This window comes from Daucus carota, chromosome 1, assembly GCF_001625215.2.
Source record: "Daucus carota subsp. sativus chromosome 1, DH1 v3.0, whole genome shotgun sequence".
In the NCBI taxonomy this organism is placed as follows: Eukaryota; Viridiplantae; Streptophyta; class Magnoliopsida; order Apiales; family Apiaceae; genus Daucus; species Daucus carota.
In genome coordinates, this window is record NC_030381.2 from 51747192 (window position 1) to 51769769 (window position 22578).

The window sequence follows — 22578 nt, forward strand, 5'->3', positions numbered from 1 at the left end:
TTAGCCCTCTAGATGGTAGAAATGATTATGTATAATTCCATAAATGAGAAAAAAATTTAAGAAATGCAGAGCGATAATTAAAAGTAGTATGAATATAACAATATTAATTAAGATACCTAAAGGACAAAAATTATTATATTATGGTTACCAAATATTTAAAGCAAATACTACTTCTATATACGCGTAGAGGCTAGTGCTACAGTGTAAATCGTAACCCCCACGAAAGAGTGGAAGGGGTAGTTTGGTCTTTTCAGATTGCTTGTTTTGTCTTCCTGTATAAATACAACTAGTAGTTGTTTCACGCATTTCATCGTACTGAAAGAGCACACTTAAACTAGAGCTTTGTAAGAGAGAGATTGATCGAGAGATTGAGAGAGATGGAACAGAGATCTGGGAACAATGAGTACAACCGTGGTGGTGGTGGTGGACGAGGTCGTGGTGGTGGTGGAAGAGGTCGTGGCGGTGGGAGAGGTGGGGCCCAGGCGGGGTACCAGCAAGGCGGTGGTGGTGGGAGAGGTGGGGCCCCAATGGGGTACCAGCAAGGTGGGAGAGGAGGTGGTGGTGGGCGAGGTGGGCCGCCAATGGGGTACAATCAGCAACCGGTTCGCCCGTGGGAGAACCGGCCGGTTCAAGGTGGACAGCAGCAGGGAGGGATGAACCCCCGCCCGGTTCACGGTGGACAAAACCCTCGTCCGGTTCAGGGTGGGATGAACCCGCAACCGGGTCAAGCGTGGGGAAACCGTCCGGTTCAGGCTCCGGTTCATGGTCGGGAAAACCGGCCGGTTCAGGGATGGGCACAGCCGCAGCAATTTGGTGGGCCATCATCAGTTGAAGCTGCTCCTGAAGATGTTCCTGTGACAGGTACTTCTATACAGATCTGTATGTATATAATGTAGGCCCAACCCCTTACTAATCTTTATCTGTTCTTTACCTATATTCAATTTACTGAATTTTATTTTTGATTAAAATATCCTATCTTTTACTCCATATTTGATCCATTTTTGTTTGCATGTGTGGTTGATTGAAGCTAGTAACCTTTTAGATTTTAAAGAATGTCTTTTAGATATTTATGATTAGTTTCTTCTTTAATGTAATGTAATATCTAATCGGAAAAACTATGATGATCAAGATCTGTTTTGAATAGTGGTTTTGGTTGAGGCTCACCAATATAAAGAGTGTGGATGCAGATATATCTCCTCCCCTCTAATTTCTTTACTTTTTATTTCACCGCTCGACCCGCGTTACAAGACTCTTATAGAATATAGTTCCGTAACTTATTTTTAAGATTTTCTTTTTGTGTATAAAAATTCAAACATCAAATTTTTATTCAAAAGAAAAAGATTAAAAAATAAGTTACGGAGCTATGTTTTCTTTTTAAAAAATTACAAATAATGGTCTTGAATAGCCATTTCTTGTGATATGAAAATAATAATTTGCTGTTTAATATTTTATGATGTACAGGTTTTCTTTTTCTTGTTTTTTTTATTTTTTGTGATTTTTGTAGTTTGAGTAGTTCTATGACAATGTTCATGATAAAACCAGGATGATTCACTCTCGTGCCATGATTAGGAAAGATCAAGTTTTAGTTAGCCAACTAACTTCAAATGGACATTTGCATACCCTAGTGTCGTTCTTCACATTGTTTCTTTAGTGGTGTGATCTTTTTTCTACTGCAGAACTTTGAAATCTGATGCTAGCTATTTGTCAGTCATGTGTTTTACCTGTTAGAAACCAAGTCTCAGCATTTTTGTTGTTGGGATAACACTTACCTTTTAGGTACATGAAATTAAAGTTAGGTGATATGTTAATGCCTTGCTTGTAACTATGTTATTTTCTAAAATTTCAGGTATGAAATCATTGCAAATTTCGGACAGTCCATCTCCTGCCCTTGCTACAACTCCAGGGAACAAGCTTCTGCCAATGAGGCGTCCTGATAGAGGGGGCAAAGTTGCAGTTAGGTCAACCAGGCTTCTTGTCAATCATTTTCCTGTATCTTTCAATCCGCATAGCATAATTAAGCACTATGATGTGGATGTTAAGCTGGATGTTGCTCCAGGGAGTAAGCTTGTAAAGAAACCTGTTCCAAAATCTGAGTTACGGTCAATCCGAGAAAAGCTATTCGCTGATAGGGCTGAGATATTGCCAATGGACCAAACTGCATATGACGGTGAGAAGAGCATTTTCAGTGCAGTTGACCTGCCTACAGGGTCATACAAGGTTGAATTATCTGATGGGGAGGACTCAAAAAGTCGCACATATACATTTACTATTACTCTTGTAAATGAGCTTAAACTGTCTAAACTGAAGGATTACCTGTGTGGAAACCTTATCCATAAGCCTTCTGAGGTACTAAATGGAATGGAATTGGTCATGAAGGAGAATCCATCTAGGCAAAGGATCTGTTTTGGTCGGAACACCTACTCCAGAGAGTATGGGAGAGAGGATGACCTAAAGGGTGGTCTCGCCGCAAGTAAAGGCTTTCAACAAAGTTTAAAGTCCACATCCCAGGGACTGGTCCTGTGCCTGGACTACTCAGTTTTAGCATTCCGGAAGCAATTACCGGTTTTGGAGTTCCTTACTGAGCACCTGTGTCTCCGAGGGATTAATGATATAAACAATTGTAAAAGAGAAGTGCTTAAAGCATTGAAGGGGTTAAAAGTTACTGTAACTCATCGTCGTACAAAACAGAAATTCACTGTAGCAGGATTAACGACAGAAAGCACTCGGAACTTAAAATTCCCTCTTGAGGATCCCGAGGGAAATGAACCTCCTCGTGAAGTTACCCTGTTAAGTTATTTCCAGGAGAAATATGGTATTGATATTAGATACAAAGATATTCCAAGCCTAAATGTGGGGAAAGGTAAAAGGCAAAACTATATACCTATGGAGTTTTGCGTCTTGGTTGAAGGACAGAGGTTTCAGAAGGAGAATTTAGATAGAAATGGTGCCATGTTGTTGAAGAACATATCAGTAGCTTCTCCATTTGATAGAAAGAACAATATCTGCAGAATGATTAATGCTGGAGATGCACCTTGTGGGTATGTTTTTTAATCTGTTTTTTTGGTTAAATTTGCCTTTACTTTGTCCAGTCAATTGATTTCTAGTAATCTCCTTTGGTATATATGTTAAGTAAAAATTTCAATGAGATTTCTACCCCGATTTCTGATGTTTGTGTGTTATTTCTCATCTTGGTTGCAGCGGTGACATTGTGAAAAATTTTGAAATCGGAGTTAACAAAAACATGACATCAGTAGCAGGTCGTGTCATTGGGCCTCCTGATTTGAAGCTTGGCACACCAAATGGTCAGATGAAAGTGATTAAAGTGGACAGGGAGAAATGCCATTGGAACCTTGTGAGCAATTCTGTGGTAGAAGGAAAATCACTTGACCGATGGGCTTTATTAGATTTCAGCTCAGCATCTCGCAGAAATAGGCTGAATCCAGAAAAGTTTGTTTGGAGTCTTAGAAGCCGATGTGAAAAGTTAGGGATGCATACAGAAGAACCACTTGCATACCGATCCACAAATATGCAGGCATTTAAAGCTGTGAACAACCTCAGAGATCTTCTTGGTTATGTGGTTGAGGAGGCTAGTCGAAATAGCAATGGCCCATTACAATTGATTATCTGTGTGATGGATGGAAAAGATTCTGGTTACAAGTCCCTTAAATGGGTTTCAGAGACCCAAATTGGGGTAGTAACTCAATGTTGCTTGTCGGAACATGCTAATGCAGCGAAGGACCAATATCTGGCAAATCTTGCCATGAAGATAAATGCTAAGATTGGAGGCAGCAATGTAGAGCTCACCGAGCGGCTTCCCCTTTTAGGAGGTCAAGATCCTGTTATGTTTATCGGTGCAGATGTGAATCATCCTGGCGCAATGAATGGGACTTGTCCATCAATCGCAGCAGTAGTGGGCTCAGTCAATTGGCCAGCAGCTACTCGCTATGCTGCACGAGTTAGTCCCCAAAGTAATCGCAAGGAGAGAATAGTGAATTTTGGAGGGATGTGCCTGGATTTGGTTAATTCTTTTGCTAAAATTAACCGAGTAAAACCAAAGAAGATTATAGTTTTTCGTGATGGAGTAAGTGACAGCCAATTTGATATGGTTCTAAATGAGGAGTTGCGTGATCTGAAAGCAGCTATATACGAGGAGCACTATAAGCCCACAATCACTCTCGTTGTAGCTCAAAAGCGTCATCATACTCGTCTTTTTCTCGAGGATCAAGGAGGAGATAAACGGCGCAACATCTCCCCAGGGACGGTTGTGGACACTGTTGTTGTGCACCCATTTGAGTATGATTTCTACCTGTGCAGCCACTATGGACAACTTGGAACAAGCAAGCCAACTCACTACTATGTTCTTTCTGATGACCATAATTTTACATCTGATCAGCTGCAGAAGCTCATATATCAGATGTGCTTCACTTTTGCTCGATGCACTAAACCTGTCTCCCTTGTGCCACCTGTTTACTATGCTGATCTTGTTGCAACTAGGGGAAGGATGTTTCAAGAGGCGATGTTGGAGCAGTATCCCCCTTCAAACATGTCATCAAGTTCTTTGGTATCATCAGCCTCTTCTTCTGCTTCATTTGATGATGCATCGTACAAGCTTCATGCAGCTCTTCAAGATATCATGTTCTTTATCTGAAGTCTTCATTCCCGAGTGAGGCCGTGTGATTTCTTATGCTTTTCATACTGGTTTAGGAAATTCATGTCATCACTAAGTCCCTGACGCAGGTCTCCATTCCTATTTTTGCTAGAAAAGGGGTTTGTGCGCGAATCTAAACGGGTTTTTATAAGTTTGTTTTGGCATCTTAGTTTTAAAACTTCGTTTGAGTGTTGCATTGCTTCTTGTTTAGGAGTACTTGGTATCTGCACCAGGTGGTTTCTTGTCTGCAAATGTATTGTGGGCATGGTACTGTTGAGTGCTGATCAAGTACTGTTTTAACTTCTGTTTGTGTTGGATTTTGTGTTGAAGTCTATTTCTAAGTTCGTGTGCTATTTATGTGTTATTCAGTTTTGCTTTGTTATCATGTTTGCTTTGGTTTTTATATTGAATGAAATCTGTGTTCAGTGAGCTATACTAAGAAGATGTCATGAAACTGGATCATCTTCATGTATGAACACAATGCCTTTTGCAGGGATGATGTAATGCAATTGTGTTCTTAAAATTGCATGAAAATGCTTTTCTGGGCTTGATTCAAAACATCATATCCCTATTTATTTGTTAATGTATAATGTAATTCTGATCATCTAGTCATTCAGTGAAGTTTAGATTTTTAGTTTTCAGAAAGTGACTTGCATTAGTCTTGGACAATTGGTCTATATATTCATTTTAGTGCAGCATTCTTCTAAAATTCACAGCATAAAAACTAGATACACACAGGACACAACAGAAGAAAATGCAGAAACTTCACATCAATCTAAAATTCTTTGTCAAATGGTATAACATGTCTTGCACTTTGTAACGATGGTCTCTTAAGAACAGGATATCTTTGCCTGGAACTTCTTGTGCTGATCATAAAGAGTTCACTTGCTGTCCATGTTACTCGAGAAAGGTCCCCGAGGTTAGTCATCAGCTCTTTATCCAGTAATGAGATTGTCGCTACAAAGTCTGGAAAAGGGACAGATTAGTTTTTCTCCATTTTAACAGTCAGGGATAGAAAGCCTTAGGTTCCGGACATTCATACCTGAGCACTGGGACAGATTGAATAATGAATATGAAGCAAGGACTCTTTCCTCGAGTGCATTGTCATGATGTAATGATTTAATCAGTTCTGGAACTAGGATTGAACAAAATGCAGACTGAAGATTATCATCAACAATGGAGTGGAGAAAGCTGCTCATCCATGCAATTGTCACGGTGCTGGCTCGTGCTAAACATGGTATGCTCCTTGCTGTGGAATCTGAAAGAGCAGACACAAATTTCTTGTTCCGACTGGTGAGCAGGGCTACTGCTGTTTTTCTTTGCCAAATTTCTATTGCGGACTCCTCCTCATCCTAAGATGTAGATAAACTAATGAGTTCCGGAAAGATAAAGATGAGTACTTTTGTCTAGTTTATAGCAAAACTTACCAGTTGGATGACTTCATCTCCGACATTATCCCTCCCACTGAATGATCCCCTCAAACTCTCATCGAAGCCTGCTTCTTTCAGTAGCCAGTTTTCTGTTGTTGACTCTCCGGTATGAGAAAATCGTCCTCCTAGGATCAAGAGAGTTCTTGCTAATTGTTCTTGTACCTTCTCATTAGTATGACTTTCCAAAGTTGCAGTTATTGCTTCAACTGCCTCTTCTCTATATATGCTACACTTCAGAGGGTCTCCCTGCGACAGAACTGTTGATTTAATAAGGATCTTTCTAAGCACACTCAAGTTTTGTAATTCTTTTAAAGAATGGCAACTGAGATTATAAATGGGTTTACCAGAAGGTCAAGCTGTAACATGATGATGGCAATCACTGGGCATTGTTCTGGTTGTGCTTTCTGCAGAGAAATAAGCAGGATCTGCATAGTATTTAAGCGGCTCCATCCATTCATCAGTCCGTTTAAAAACTTTGTCACCTTAGTCCTGTCAAATTCGCGAGATGATAAGTTACCAAAATATTTTTGACCTTGATTTTCAGTTGTGCATTACTTCGTAAAATTTAGTACAGTACCTTTGAAGGCAAAGTAATTCAGTCAGCAAAGAGAAAGCATGGTTATTGTAATCAGTGTTCTTTTCAACGACGAGGGAGAGAACAGCTTCCTTGTTCAAATATTCAGCCAAGTAGTGTTTACAGCTTCCAGCAGCACGGATACAGCAACATATCAAGACACCGGCTTTACTCTTCTCAGAGGCATCCCCAATCTCCATCCTTTTGGCTAATAAGCTCAGTCCTCCAAGTGTTACGACTTGTCTAGCATTGTCCCAGTTCTTGTCTTCATCAAAGCCGGTAAATAGTTGGTCTAGCAAGTAATATGCAGCCTCTTGAGGACAGCAACGTACATTGAACAACGTCTGCACTTGATCCCCAAACTCCAGCACCCGAAGTACTAATGGAACCCATTCAGTGGATGTCAAATGTTTTGCCTTCGGCTTCACTAAATAAAGCAGCGCAGCAGCTTTCAGAAATAGACTACTACTTTTAAGTAATTTGATGAAGATGTCAAGCTCTGGATCAGCTCTGAGTATGATCTGTCCATTCATTTCTGTTCTCGTCACAAAATCTGCCAACATTGAGATTGTTAGTTCCAGTATTTCATCATTATTTGAACCAAACAAGACCTCTATCATTCCTTCAATCACCGATGGCTTTGATAATGCAGTTTCCACAGCTACATCTCCGTGTGAATGAAGCCAGGCTGTGGTCATAACATGTATAGCCATTTCACAGTCACTTAAGTTGTCTGATGAGGAAATAGTGTTGATAGCTTTACTTAGATCACTTGAAGGATTGATCTTCGCGTTAACTATTCTTTTTGAAGAGCCCTTGTTGCTGTGCCCCGAGTACTCTGCTGGTTCCACCCCGCATACAAGAAACCTCAGATAGTCTACCTTTTGCGTCTCGGGTTGCCATAACTTCTGATCTTCAGGTATTCTGCAACTCTGGCTTGACAAACTGTGACGAGCAAGACTTCTACTCTGTCATGGGGAGTAAAATCTCTGTTAGTTTCTTGCAAAAAAATTGAGAAAAACTTACACCATCATAAATGCACACCTTGCTGTGTTCTTCATCAAAACTAACTTTATTCCTTTCATCCAAATCCCAGGTACTCATTAAGGCTCCTTTTGTTTCGTCAGTGTCAGTGATTTTATGCTCAAGAGTGGGGCCGAAAACAGCTCTGTATCTTTAATAATTGAGATAAGCATGAGAACCATTACACAATATACGAAAACTCAAGTATTAGACTACTGACTAAATCATCAAGTTTTGCACTTACAGGGACTTATTGATTGAGGAATGTGAAGTTACAGAGTCTGAAGATGTTCTTCTTGAACGACCAAAACTCGGTCTTGAAGGCAAAGGCACAGAAGGAATTGAAGGAGCTTGAGCACCAGTCTTCAACCAATCCTTGTAGTAAACAGCAAACTGAACAGTCCCCATATCCATTTGATCATTATAAAGCTTACTCAGAATTTTAATCTTCTTCTCCTTGTCTCTGTAATCTGAATCCGAGACCAAATCAAACTCTTCGCCATACCATACCTTGAGATGCAGAAGGTGAGGTAGAAAGAAATGTTCCCACAATTCAGGAAGCAAGTGGTCTCGGGCAAGAAATGGCGAATCACAGAAAACTTGCAGCAGATGCCTTGCTGAAATTCGATCATTTTTCTCCAGTTTATAAACAACTGACAAGTATAGTTGAGCACAGGCTGACAGATGTGAATTAGGAGTCCCTGAAGTTGAGCCATTTTTCGAGCTCTTAGAGTTCAAAGATGCTACAACTGTCAAAAGACTAATAGAATTCCTCAGCAACTTCATCCTCAATTCTTTCTTTGTCCCCAAACTCTCCACCAATCTTTCAATACTCTCAATTCCCAGTTGAATATTTGCAAATATTTTCCCATTATCAGAATCCTTGTTTTTCCTCACAAAACAAGAATAACATCTCTGCCTCAGAGTTCTTCTAAACTCCTCATCTTTCAAGTACTGTCCAACATATCCACTGAGTATGGAGATCACCGCCCTCGTCGCGACTTCATCAAGTGCAGGCTCATCAGTTTTCCTTCTAACACCTTCTGTTACTGACCTTGTCAGTGACTTACCAGACTCAGACTCCCCTCTCTTGGAAGAAAACATGGATGACCCTTTTCTTGAAATGGCCTTATCATTCTTGTTTTTCGAAAAATCGATACTTTTAAGGTCATGGCATATGTAAATAGGCAAGGCAATGGCTTCATCTGAAGCAGTCCTTCCCCTGTAGCCAACTTTTTTATGGTTTTTCACCAACTTTGTATCAGTGAAACCTTCCTCGGAGAGCAAGTGCTGTAAAGAGGCCATATTTTTAGGACAATGTAGAAGAAAAATGTAGAATGCAGAGAGGCTTATCTGACATTCTGGCAAGACAAATGAGACTATAATAAGATAACAAAAGTCATAGTTGTGAGGAAGAATGAGTGGAAATATGTGATGGAAGAAACACACAAACAAGTGAAGACAACAAGGGTTGGCCTGACTTTTTCCTACAGCTTTTCTATTCTTTAACTTTAGTTGTAATTTTTTCTTCAGATATTATATTACATCAAGTTTTTTGTTGTTAATATAAATATCAATATTTACTTAAAGATTTAAAGTCTTGACGTTAAAGTTTGTAAGACGATCCGCGAACATAATAGTTCACTATTTAGCGAGATATTCAAGTTCACTAGCTGATCGTAGATGGGGAATGAGATATGCCCATCCTGATTTATTTCGTGTTTTATGAGATGATTTGAAGTAGTAATAAAATTATTCCTTTTTCTGGCAAAAAAATATTAATATTTTTATTTTTTTGGATAGAATATTACAACTTATCAAGCTATAATATTTAATAATTATTTATGAAGAAATATTTGAAAAAGAAACTTAAATTCAAAGTACAGTTAAAGCCCGATAAATAATTGTCAAAATTGTAAGTGATTTATTAAGGTTCAACTACATTATTAGAGTTTCTGCGAAAAAAAAACTACAATATTAGAGTAGTGATATGTATCCTATACTATATTGTTTCGTACAACAAATAATAAATTTTAATCGGATAGTCTATGAATAAACAATCAAATATTGTCAATTAGATTAGAAATTTCTGATTACCTAACATTTTTTATAATATAAATGCTTACTTTTAATCGTGATCAAGAGTCCGTCTAACATTATTATTGCAGAGAGTAATATTTTTCTGAAAAAAATTAATTTTTTCCAACCATAATTTTTAAGGGAATAAATTTTCGATTTTTCTAAAATTGGGGGCTACAAGACCCCTCGCCCCTTACAGGTAGCCGTACGAGCCAGCTTGTTAAAGAAAACTGTTTATTCCGCCGAAATTTGTCTGCTAGCCAGTAAATGGTGAAGTACATAAACCGAAGACAAGCCCTGCAATTTGGATCGTGTTACATTATCCTGTTATTTTGTTAAATATTTTAAATATTTAACAAATGTTCTTTTTATAATATTAACAATAATAATACTATTTATTGTTTTGAATAAATAATTATCATAGATATTTGCGAAATGAGTAAGACGGAAATAATAAACTGCTGTCAATTTTGGTGAAATAAGTTTCTATCAATTCCCTTAAAAAAAAAAAAAAAAAAAAAAGTTTCTATCAATTCACGGGGCCTCCGTTATGTGTGATGGAAGTGAAACAACAGTATATATTATAGTAAGGGGACTGATTTCGACATTTTGTCAAACAAGAAACTTGCATGTCCGATATGGGACTGCCTTTCTCCAATGGCGATGCATTATTTTTGGCTGAGGGATATAACAGTGGAACTATTTAATCGAGGTAATATTTTTAGGCATTAAGGCATTAAGATTTTTAGTTAAAATAATTAGAATGGAATGAGTGAAGGATTGAAAATTATAAACAATTTCACTAATCACTCACAATTTATAATATAAATTTCATTCCATTCTCCCCTCATTCCATTCCATGAAATGAACACAAATTGTTTGGCTTTACGCCAAGCGTGTTTGTTCTGGTTTTAAAATGAAAATTATCACTTTTAGTAAGTTAAAATTAATTTAAAATTAAAAATAAGTTAAAAACTTAAGTTTAAAATTTAATTTATTTCTATAATGTTTTAATAGAAAACAAGTTCAATATTAATATAAATAATTTATCAATTTTTTATTTTTTTAATAATTCATAAGTAATCAATAATATAAAATTATCTAAATAGATAGCTTAAGTCAAGCATTTATCATTTAAGTCATATAAATCGTAATTTTAAATATATGACTGCTTTCTAATAGAGCTGGTGTAAAACGCTAAAAAGTTGTTTTATCCGAAAATATGATGTGACATGTTTTTTGGAAAAACAATTTCAAGTCAAAAGCGGTAATTCATAAAAATTATTTTTCGATTTATCAAACATTTTTCTTTTGACAATGCATGCTTATATATCTTTGTCAGGACAACAAAGATAAATTTTATTTATAAATTAAAATTACCCAAACAAATTATAAATTATAAACTCAGCTAACTCGACTCCTAATCGAGCCCATCATTTGAAAGTCCAGAAACGACGACACTCCGATGACGTGCCTTACATTAAATTGACTGATTACCAACATAACTCGTTAATGAAAGATTATACAAAATTATTTGCTTTTCTTTTTCTGGACTGATCCCCATTCCACAGTACGAACCTAACAACGAAAAATTCGAATATAACAATTATTGCGTATCCTCGAATCTCTTCTTTTGGGTTGGACTGAAAAGGACTTCTGAATAAGAGTGGTTTCGAACGTGGTAGGCTGTAAGCATAAATAACATTGGGCCTGTTTGGCCAAGAGAATCAAAATCTACTTCTGACTTCTGCTTCTCTTGACCCGTTTGTGCAAAAAAGTAGAAGCACTTTTAAGAAGTTGAGAATGCTAGCTTCTCTCTCACAGCTTCTGCTTCTTTTCCAAACACTTTATTAACTTATTTACTTCTCACTTCTACTCCACTTCTTTACTATAAGCAAGAAGTCACTTCTTTTAAGCTAACCCAAACGGCCCCATTATTAAACACTCCTAGATAATTCAGAAACTACATAACATTTTCATAGACGTTGATCGAACAAGAACAAGACCCACTACGTGGAGTATGTGCATGTGACCTAACAATTTTACTCTCTTTATAATTATTATATTCATCGATTTGCATGGTGCTAGGCGTTAAGTGTTATGGTCCTCGTCACATAAAGCAAAATAAAGTCAGATGAAATTATTTACGAATTAAATAATACTACCTCCATTCCAAATTAGATAACTTGTTGACTTTGGGCACGTAATTTAAGGTGCATTGACTGTATATTTCTGAAATTTATTTTTCTCATTTTTCTTTTGTAAATAAAAATTTCATATATTAATTTTTATTTACGAAAATAAAATTTTAAAAATAAGCAATGTAGCTATGTGGTCAATGGACCTCAAATAGTGTGCCTGAAGTCAACGAGATCATCTAATTTGAGATGGAGGGAGTAATAAAAGGCAAATGACAAAGTCCATGTCGATATTGTTCATGTGAACTGTTCTTGTCTCCTACTTGTTCTCCCCCCTCGATCTCTTGTGTACAAATTAATGGCCCTGCCACAATCTTGCACAGCATTCTTCCTTGTAAATGCATTCCCCGAATCTCGTTGGAAGCCCACACAATCCTTGCATCCATGCCTCGTAAAGCATTGTGAAGACTGAAGAGAACCCCTCCTCTAGAATATAAGACAATGCGGAAGTTATTCAACAAAAAATCGTAAAAATTAGCATTAGAATAAATGACAGGAAGTGTATAAAAAAAATAAGTATATAGTCAATTAAAAATATCATTTTATATAAAAGTTGTGACCGATATCTAACACAAAAATTAAAAATATATATTGATTATTTATTCGAAAAAATATATATTAATTATCATGATAAAATGTTTATTAAATTTCAACATTATCCCGATTTAGAGCATCTTCAAGGGACTAAAACCATTAGCCAAATTATCTACATGGCATCTAGTTGGCATCGAGTGGCACTATTTAGATATTATGTAAAAAGTTAAGCACTCCAACCATTACCTCTTAGCAAAAAAGTATAAATAACTAAAATTGAGATAGCTACATTTGTAAAATCTCTGAAGCTATTATGTATAATTTTAGATAATATAATTATACATAACACCATTAAAGTGAATCTAAGACCTTTTATCTATAATTTTAGATGATTATCCATATATCATATTATAGCTAATAAATATGTATAACACCCTTGGAGTTGCTCTTAAGATTGAGATTTAATATTATTTAAAGAATTTAGAGGGATTCTACCGGATAGGGTTATAAAAGACGAATCCGATTGAATAAATAGTCTTAAATAAAAAAATTTAAACAAAATTTAGTCTGAGATGACCGAGTGACATATACTTAAGATGAATAAAATGCGTTCTAAGTTTAAGTACTCGTTTATATTAAAAAAATAAAATTTTAATTATTCGTACTTCCAGTGGTTCAATCTTGAGTTAAATTCGATTATTGACGAATTAAAGTTCTATTATTTCGGTGTCGAATTAACATAGACGGGCAAGAACCAGTATGAAAATATCCCTAACACAAGAACACATACACGTTCAGATTCCTTTACATGAATATTTTCTTGGTCAATTTCTCTTTAGTGCATGTGTGATCTGTCTTCCTCTTCCATGTATAGTCTTATTCTTATTCAATGCAACTGATTTCAATTTTTTTTCTTTTTTTTGCTATATAGGTTTCAATGACTTTCAATTGTTATTGGCTGGAGTTCATAATATTTGAAGCATAATAAGGTCAACAAATAGTACTACCAATAATTTTTTGCAAGGGTATATTCAAAATTATCTCCTTTGGGTGCTTCCGCAACTAGTTAAGATTGCAGTGCTTCGTATCAACCATATTTTGTTTGATGGCCTTTACACACTCGCTTAAAACTCAAGTCTTGATTACGATGTGTCTGGGTGGGCTTAAAAATTAGGCCAGCTTTGGAGGAATAAGTAAAGCCTCAACGTTTTTATAAAAAAATTATGAGTGAATTTCAATTTATAAGTTTAGACGAGGCTGAAAATGCTGATATATTTTAGTGAATTATTTTTATTTTTGAAATTTAATTTTATAATATATGAAGCTACAATTTGTTTCTAACTTCAATCGAGTCAATAATGAAGGTACAAGTTGTTTCCAACTTCAATCGAGTCAATAATGAAACTACAAGTTGTTTACAACCTCAAACGAGTCAAGAATGAAACTACAAGTTGTTTACCGCCTCAAACGAGTCAAGAATGAAACTACAAGTTAATTCCAATTTCAAACAATCGAAAATAAAACTACAAGTTGTTTTCGACTTCAAATGAATCTCGAATGAAGCTACAAGTTGTTTCTAACTTCAATCGAGTCAATAATGAAGCTACAATCTGTTTCCAACTTCAATCGAGTCAATAATGAAGCTATAAGTTATTTACACAAATTATTTTTATACTCACATGTGTAATTAGAATTAATTTATTACACTGCATACTCATACCCTCTATTGAACAAATCATATAAAAATTAAAAAGTAAGTCGTTGATCAGATCATTATTGTTGATTATTCAGTTAATAGCTTAATATCACAAAACATACTCCCTCTTGACAAAAGTTGTCATATTAGAACTATACATACTCCTTTCGTATTTTATACGTTCATTATTTGACACATACTTCAATATTTCTATAAAATGTGATCATATAATTTACTTTTAAAATTTTTCTTTTATTGAAAAGAATTTAATATTAAATTTTTATTCAGAAAAAAAATTTCAAAAATAAATTATATATTATATTTTAGAGAAATATTAAAGAGTGTGTGTCGCTCCTCCTGCGTATATACGGAGGACGGAGGGAGTAGTTAGTTATATTGAGGCTTATTGTAAGAAAGGTAATTTCATTGTTGTACAATTTTTAAAATGTTATTTTTATTGTTTTTGGAAGAGAAGTGAGTGTTTCGCGTCTAGGTTCTTCGTGTTGTTTTAGACTTTTAGGTGACGTATGAACATCTCCAATAAGTTGTTTAAACAACTTCTTAATTCTAAACTTTAAAATTGAGTAAAGAATTAGTATTACAACAGATTTTTAAAGCTTTTCAGAATATTTATTGAATCAAATCCTTGTTCGAACATGAATTTGAACCCACATGAACCAAACCTTGGATACTGTGTAATTTTGTTCTTATATGTGTGTGGATAGCATCGTATATATATTGTTGATTAATTAAAGAAAATGAATTAATTATTTTTATTATTAATTTAAATTATTTTCATTTAAATTATTTAAGTTTATTATTTAAAGTACTTAGACATATCACAATATTTTTAATTTATTTAAATATAATTTTCAAAATTGACAAATTGAGCTCAAACCATTATTCCGAATTTCCGATCCATCAACTGTGAAACATCAATTAATTTAAATATTCATCCGATAAAACCCCTAATTTAATAACTATACCATCTAAAATTTTCTAAAAACCAGCTTCTAAATAGAGCTTATTGTATTTTGTAACACCACATTTTAGCTGATCAACAAATCAGACCCTACACTTTGAAACGTGACAGTTTGTAACTCTAAGTTTCATTTAGCTTTCGGTTTGTAACCTTGGCCCACACATCCATTAAAAACAGCCGTTAACTTTAACTGTTTGAGAGGTAACAATGTGTATATTAGTTTCTAATAGTTATTTTACTCCACGTGACCCCTCAAAATTTATGTATCATATTTAGAAATTATTTCTGAACACACACACCGATGTAAAAAAATTTAAAATAATTTTTAAAATACGTATTTAGATTTAGAATCTGAAAAATTATTTATTTTTACATAAACGATGTAACTTATTTTAAAATTTTGAAATAAATACATATTTTAAAAATTATTTGTAATTTAATATATATTGTTGTGTGTGTTCAGGAATAATTTTAAAATATAATACATAAATTTTGAGAGGTCACATGGGGTAAAGTAGCTGTTAGAAACTAATATACACACGGTTACCTCTCAAACAGTTACGGTTGTTTTTAACGGATGTGTGGGCCATAGTTACAAACTATCACATTTTAAAGTGTGGAGTCTGATTTGCTAATCAGCCAAAGTGTGGGGTTACAAAGTGCAATAAGTCCTTCTAAATTCCACATTTTCCCTTTTTGCCAACTGATTATATCCAAACTCCAAGCCTCCGATTTTCCATATAGTTTCCAGTTTCCATTGTCCATACAAATTGTACACAAAATTCCAATTTAGTCCCCATCTCTTTTTCTTTTTTTTTTGTTTTGACTTGACATTTTTCAATACTGGGCTTTGTTTTTGTTTTGTGCTTTTGTTACTCCAATCTATACACACAAACAGACCACATTCATTAAACCTCACCATTCTCGTGGCTCGTTTTGTATGTATAATTGATATATACACTTCAATCTCTGCGAATCTTGAACACCCTTTTGTTGTTTCTCTTTTAAATCTATTGGAGATCAGCTGCTGGATCATTGGGTTTTGTTTTATGCTTCGCGATTGTGTTCCATGGTTGATTCAGGTAAAAGGGTTGATTCTTATTCAATCTGATTGTTAATTAGTATCTGGGTATTTTAAAGTTTGTATTTTTATGAGGGTTTGATTTTATGATTGTGATCTCACTTGTTGGGGCTCTTGTTTGTGATTCTTGTGATTTGGTTGAATTTGATATTGGGGTTTTTCTTGGATCTCTGTTGAAATATGTAGTTTATATTGATAGTTTTTTTGTAGTATGATTTCCTGTGTTAAGATGCATGCACATTGTTTTTCAGCTTGAATTATTCATATATGTATGTTTTGAAGTTCATGAAAGTATAATGTGTTATTGAATACGGTGATGTGAATATTAAAATGTTGTGGCGGGATGTTTATGTTTCTTTAAATTAACGATTTGTAAATGTTTGTGCTGTATATATGTACCAATAACTGATTTGAAAACCGTAAAATGTGGATGGCAATTTGATATTGTGTTTGCTTATTAAGGTAAAGAAATTGTAATGCGGATCCTTTTAGGAGATGGGATCATAATTTGTTTATGCTCACAAGTCACAACTATTGGAAATTGTTGGAAAATGTTATCTGCGTAGAAGATTTGAAATGCCAACCACATTAATGATTTAAACCGAAACTTGATAGATCTTTCAGAACTCGTGTAATTTTTATCAGTTGGTAAATTGGCATTGTTAGGATGGAGACGGAAGTCCTGATTTGGCAAAAGGGCAACACTTGGTGTTGGACCTTTCTGTGGCTTTCTTATTACCTTCTCTTTAAGTAGCCTGCTTCAGATATGCCCTGTAATGTCCCAACTTTTCTATGCCATATCTGTCTATAACTACTATTTTAGTATGAAATTGTATAAACAGTAGTAGTCTGGTCATGGTCATGAATTTACTGTTCAAACTAATTGTCTTGTGGATACTCTTCCTAATGAAGCTTCAAAATGGAACTGGTCTAATTTCTATGACATTTAGTTTCTTAACAAATAAGACATGACACTAAAGTAAAAAAATGTGTGGAGGATGGGGAGGGGGGTAGGGGGGTGGGGGACTGTAGTAGTTTCAGTGATGCGCTCGCTTTTATGCGACTCGAGCGCTTATGCGCAGTTCAAAAGGCGCAAGATAAGCACGCTTCTGTAAAGATGGGTCATTTTCAAAAGAAAAGGTCAAAAAAACCCTATAAACCTTGTAGCAACGACACTGATAGATACAAACCGGATATACGTACAAGAATGATAGCTATCTAACGGGAAACAAAGATTAAACTCATCTTTTTATATGATTCTTGCATATATATACACATATATATAAGATACACATATCTTGTATGTATAAATTTATTTATACGTACAATTTTTGTATATACACACATGACTTGTGGATGATGAAGAAGACTTTGTTGAGGATTTGAATCATATTAATGAAGATATTGATTTTGTGAACATTGATGACGAAGAAGAATGGACTAACTTTGCAATTCTTTGTTACTTTGGCTTTAAATTGTTCTACTTTGGATCTATATGATGACGAATTTGGTTACTTTATCAATTTAATGTCTTATTATCTATAAATTAACATTATTCTACATTGTATATCATTTATATATGTGTATATATTTGTCGTTGATGAATCTGCGCATTGCACTTATGCTCCAGGTGGCCTTTGTGCTTCCGTGCGCATATCGCGTTTAATAACACTGTGAGTGACATCCGTCCATTACCATGGTAATCATCATAAGTTCAGAAAGTAAAGTAAGGATGCAACATTAGAAACGTGGTGTAATGTTGATAATCAGCCAATATCAATTCTGTATATATATCTGAATTTACCAAATTTGCAGCCAATGGTGCACATGATAATCTAATTTATAATGATGCAATATTGTAGCACTCCTTTTAGAGACAAAATATAGTTAAAGATTTTGTTTTTTTAAATCACATTTTTCTGTGTTTTATCCTACAGGATGCTGGATGGACTAAAGTCAAATTGTTGAAGATATTAGAATTTCTTAGGAAAAGCCAATCGAATTACTATATGACCCAATAGATCAGTCTACATGGCAGTTTCTAAAAGGGCAGCGATGAAGTTTAAATCTGTTCAGAATCAGGCCGAACTGGTTAAGAGTTACTTACTTTCAGATCCATATCTATCATACACATCAGTCCTTAGTGGTATATTCGCGAGCAAAATGGCAAGTTCAAATCCAATTTTCTTATTTTTTAGTGGTTTTCATTGGACTGAATAAAAGTTAGTTAAACTAATTTTAGATATCATTGCTTAGATAGTTGGATATGCTTGCACATCTACTTATTTGCCAATGTATGATGGTATATTTATTTTGAATATACCCTTTGTTTGAAACTTTAAATGGTTCAAGTTATTGGTCTTTGTAGTGATCTACTATATTTGTTATCGTGTTGTTGGCTCATTCAATCCAAAAAGTTTTCCTTCGCAGGTCTATGATTTTTCTCACTTGATCAGCACATCGTACTTCAGGACATATGCCGGACTTACAAAAATTCAGCGAATTGAATGGAATAACCGGTGAATTGAATACATGTGCATTATTTCTATAATATCCTTATTGATCTTATACTGTTATTATTAATTATCAACTCAACATCATAAATTTTTAAAATGTTGTATTTATTAACATATCCTTTCTGCATCTTGCCAATTAGTTTGGTGTAGAACGCATTGCTGTTGCAGTATGCTTTTAGTGGTTTTCTTCTAATGTATCATAATATTTTCTGCAGTGGTATGTCTACCGCCCATGCCATATTCATTTCAACGATGTCTTTGTATTTCGTGTTCTGGTCAGATCTTTATTCTGATCACCTTATAGCTGGAAATATCACCTTTCGAAGTTCACAACTTTCATCTTTCGCTTTAGGAGTAAGTATCAGTTTGATATGTTGTTCAGTTTCATATGATATTATTACAGATTCCTTTTGTTTCTTTTATCTAGTTATAAATGAACATACATTATTTGGAAACCTCAAACCTTCTGATTTTAGCAATGAACCCTATCAAGTGCATAATTGCAACACATTCCATTGCATCTAGTTAGTTTCTAGTGTCTGTGGATTTAATAATCTGATTATGTGAGCATTAATAAGCTTGAATCACATTATAAGAGCAATAGGATGAAAATACAATGGATAAGTTGAAATTAGGATGGGACTGGAGGGATTAGTGTTAGCTAAGTGCAGAGAGAATAGAGTAGTGAAAAAACTTAGTGTGGTTCTAATATTCTGGTATAGTGATCCCTGAGTGTAAAATTAAAATATTTTACTTTGAATTAAACTAAAGTAGTCAAGAGTTGCTGAATTGGTAATATAAGCCCATTCTTATCACTCTTCCTACTATTCGCCGGTGATCTAATTTTGGAATTGAATTTATGCAGACTATCACAAAAGCTATTACATATGTTAATTAGACTAATACAAATCTTACCACTTGGATTTTCATTTTATTGTCTTGAGCAAAAAATGATCCTCCATCTCAGATAAAGTTCATCCATGATATTACCATCAAGTTGTCATGTATGTACTAATACGAATTTTAGTTCGTTTAAACCATTCTTTGTCTTTTCTCTTACTAATTACTGGGGCCTCTCCCACCTTGTCGATTGTCTACTATTTGCTTCGGGTTGGGGAAGGGCCTAATTCTTCTGTATTCCTTTATGCTTTCTTCATGCTGAGATGGACAATTATTTGTCTCTATTTACTTTATAGTTTATATGCAAACTAGGGCATGTTTATGTTTTCAGTCTATCGATTGATTAGTGTGTGCGTGTCTGTCAAATGAGAAACTTGAGATACATGAAACATAACAAGACCCTATAAAAAATTTATTTAATCAAAGAAATCTCTAATCTTTCTTGTTTGATTGTCTAGTCATTTACATTGTAAATGATCGGCAGCTTTTTGTTGGGATTAAATCAAACTAAGGGATTTTTTTCTCCAGTCCAGTGATTCATAAGTGTGTGCATGTCTTTCAAATGAGAACCCTTCGAGCTTACATGAAACACAATAAGACCCATTAAAACACTTATATTTAATTAAAGCAATCTCTGATTCTATTGTTAGATTGTCTGGTGTTATATCGTGAAAAAGGACTAATAACAGTTTTACATGTGATTGGGCAGCTTTCTGTCGGCTACTTTATTTCAGACCTTGCCATGATCTGCTGGCTATATCCTGCTTTGGGTGGAATGGAGTATGTAAGTATATTTATCAATGGAAGATCCATACCCAATGGCACTTGCTTAATAATTGTCTCGATATTGCTAATATTCTGCAATAATTAAAATGTTTCTTGAATCACAAATGAGTTTAATGCTTCTAAATACTTACCTAATTTAATTGAGGTTTTAAAGGATTTTATATGTGGATGTGGGAGGCGGGGAAATTTTGTAATTACAGAAACAGCTTTAAACCATATGATTACAAAATGGATCATTAAACTATACTATGTACTTCGGTAAGTTAGGTTAGGTTGGACGTACATAGGGGCCTTTTTCTCAACTCCTTATACATAATAGATTCTTTTCATTCAGTGCCTGCACTTCACATTGTTCCACTACAAATTGTTCTTTTCAATGTCTACCTTCACTCATAACCATCAGATTTATTAAATTGCTACACCAACTGCTAATGAAATCAAAATCACAGATGAGTATTTTGTATTACTTTCCAAAGCCTATAGGTCAAAGCCTCATTTTATCAGTATTAAAAGTTATTCTATGTATCATGATGTGGCAAGGGTTTTCTGCGCAGTTTACACGACAACCATTTACAGCCAGGACTTGTTGAAAACAAATAAAAGGAGAAAATTTTGTGTTACCATATTTTGTTGCAATAGGTTTTTCAATTCTTGTTCCCAGATACAGAAATTAATCTCTGTGGATACCATTGAAACATATATTTGACCCTGATGTCTGATGACCTTAATGTATTTGCATTCAGGTCATTCATCACTCTCTTTCTGGAATTGCTGTAGCATATTCCTTGCTAACTGGGGAGGGTCAGCTCTATACTTTTATGGTCCTTATTTCTGAGGTGACAACTCCAGAGATAAACATGAGATGGTACGTTTTGAAGAGTCGAGCAATCATTTTGTTTAAATGCAAGTGCATATTAGAATGTCCTCTGGTCTCATGCAGGTTCCTGGATACTGCTGGTTTGAAGAGGTCTAATGCTTATCTGATTAACGGAGTGGTGATATTCTTTGCTTGGCTGGTGAGTTTGTCTTTAATATATTGGAACCAAAACTAGATATGGACCTCCATAATTTTTTCTTGCAAATTTGTTTGCTTACCTGATGAAGACATATTCTTCTTGAAGTTATCATCAATATCTGCTGTCTTTTGTACAATCCTTTTCTCCCCGTCAACTGAAATTTAAATTTTTAGTTAGATATATTTGCTGATCTGATTTTGTGATGCAGGTTGCAAGAATATTGCTGTTTGTCTACATGTTTTACCATGTGCATTTGCATTATGATCAGGTACTCCTCCCGATTTCCGAACTATATCTATCCTGGTCATTCTAGTTGACAAATACCTACAACGCATCATTAGTTCCCTTGTGTGCTTAATTAATCTTCTATATATAAAATTCAAAAGTGACTATCGGTTTCCATTCATACCTCAGTTTGCTTGTGTAAGATAAGAGAAGTTGGAGTCTAGCATCCATCATTAGCTCTCATTAATTAAAGAAAACTCGAAAGATTTTTCGATATATTCAAAGTTTTCGTCGCCAGTTTTTCAAATCATGGAATTTATCGTGTGCATATAACCATTGTCTAAAAAAACGTGAATGAATGGCAGGTCATGCAGATGCACATTGTAGGACGTAATTTGATATTTGTTGTGCCAGCTGCACTCGGGATCATGAATTTAATGTGGTTTGGAAAGATTGTGAAGGGATTGAGATCAACATTAGCGAAGAAATTGTAGAGGTTATCGACAAGGCACACTGCTGTCTCTCGACAGTTTCATTTCCGAAAACTGTTCCCAGTAGTTTACTTGTATAAATTAGGGCAAGGAAAATGAAGGTATTTTGTTTCGACAAGTAGAAATCCAACTGCTGTAAATGCTTATATATATATGGTTGGCTTGTGAATCTTTCTATTCCGATTTTTCTAAAGCACTTGGCCGAATGATCACAACGCTGAATATATTGTCTGGGAGCTGATGCTGCAGCTGAATTACAACTGAGCACCAGATTTTAAACGCAGGTCCCAACCTCATTCTTTTGACGATGCTTTTGAAGCTGAATATTGGTTGAAATGAACCGATGTGCCTTATACTGTCCTTTTTGGCTAATTACTGATAATAATTAAATTTCTATTT

General features: G+C 34.8%; 3 protein-coding genes across 6 annotated transcripts; 2 read left to right on the plus strand and 1 right to left on the minus strand.

Annotated features, from left to right (window-relative positions):
- Positions 1 to 314: 314 nt before the first annotated feature.
- Positions 315 to 5001, plus strand: LOC108201985 (protein argonaute 2). The gene is made up of 3 exons (XM_017370340.2): positions 315 to 861; positions 1847 to 3038; positions 3199 to 5001. The coding sequence occupies exons 1-3, from the start codon at positions 378 to 380 to the stop codon at positions 4646 to 4648; spliced, it is 3126 nt and encodes a 1041-aa protein (XP_017225829.1). The 5' UTR covers positions 315 to 377; the 3' UTR covers positions 4649 to 5001.
- A 308-nt stretch (positions 5002 to 5309) lies between these two features.
- Positions 5310 to 9134, minus strand: LOC108201994 (putative E3 ubiquitin-protein ligase LIN). 2 transcript variants are annotated; one of them, XM_017370353.2, is made up of 7 exons: positions 7920 to 9134; positions 7697 to 7826; positions 6656 to 7620; positions 6423 to 6567; positions 6076 to 6324; positions 5691 to 6000; positions 5310 to 5614 (listed from the first exon to the last, which is right to left on the minus strand). In XM_017370353.2, the coding sequence occupies exons 1-7, from the start codon at positions 8978 to 8980 to the stop codon at positions 5424 to 5426; spliced, it is 3051 nt and encodes a 1016-aa protein (XP_017225842.1). In that variant the 5' UTR covers positions 8981 to 9134; the 3' UTR covers positions 5310 to 5423. The 2 variants fall into 2 exon arrangements, with proteins under 2 accessions (XP_017225842.1, XP_017225849.1); XM_017370360.2 differs by having other exon boundaries at positions 7697 to 7820; positions 7920 to 9106.
- A 6849-nt stretch (positions 9135 to 15983) lies between these two features.
- LOC108205233 (uncharacterized) lies at positions 15984 to 22350 on the plus strand. Of its 3 annotated transcripts, none has more exons than XM_017375122.2 (10): positions 16011 to 16246; positions 17876 to 17918; positions 18183 to 18411; positions 18676 to 18764; positions 18977 to 19115; positions 20371 to 20445; positions 21191 to 21312; positions 21388 to 21463; positions 21672 to 21731; positions 22054 to 22350. In XM_017375122.2, the coding sequence occupies exons 3-10, from the start codon at positions 18277 to 18279 to the stop codon at positions 22180 to 22182; spliced, it is 825 nt and encodes a 274-aa protein (XP_017230611.1). In that variant the 5' UTR covers positions 16011 to 16246; positions 17876 to 17918; positions 18183 to 18276; the 3' UTR covers positions 22183 to 22350. The 3 variants fall into 3 exon arrangements, with proteins under 3 accessions (XP_017230596.1, XP_017230611.1, XP_017230605.1); XM_017375116.2 differs by having other exon boundaries at positions 16107 to 16246; positions 17876 to 17944; XM_017375107.2 differs by lacking the exon at positions 17876 to 17918 and having other exon boundaries at positions 15984 to 16246.
- The last annotated feature ends 228 nt before the right edge of the window (positions 22351 to 22578 follow it).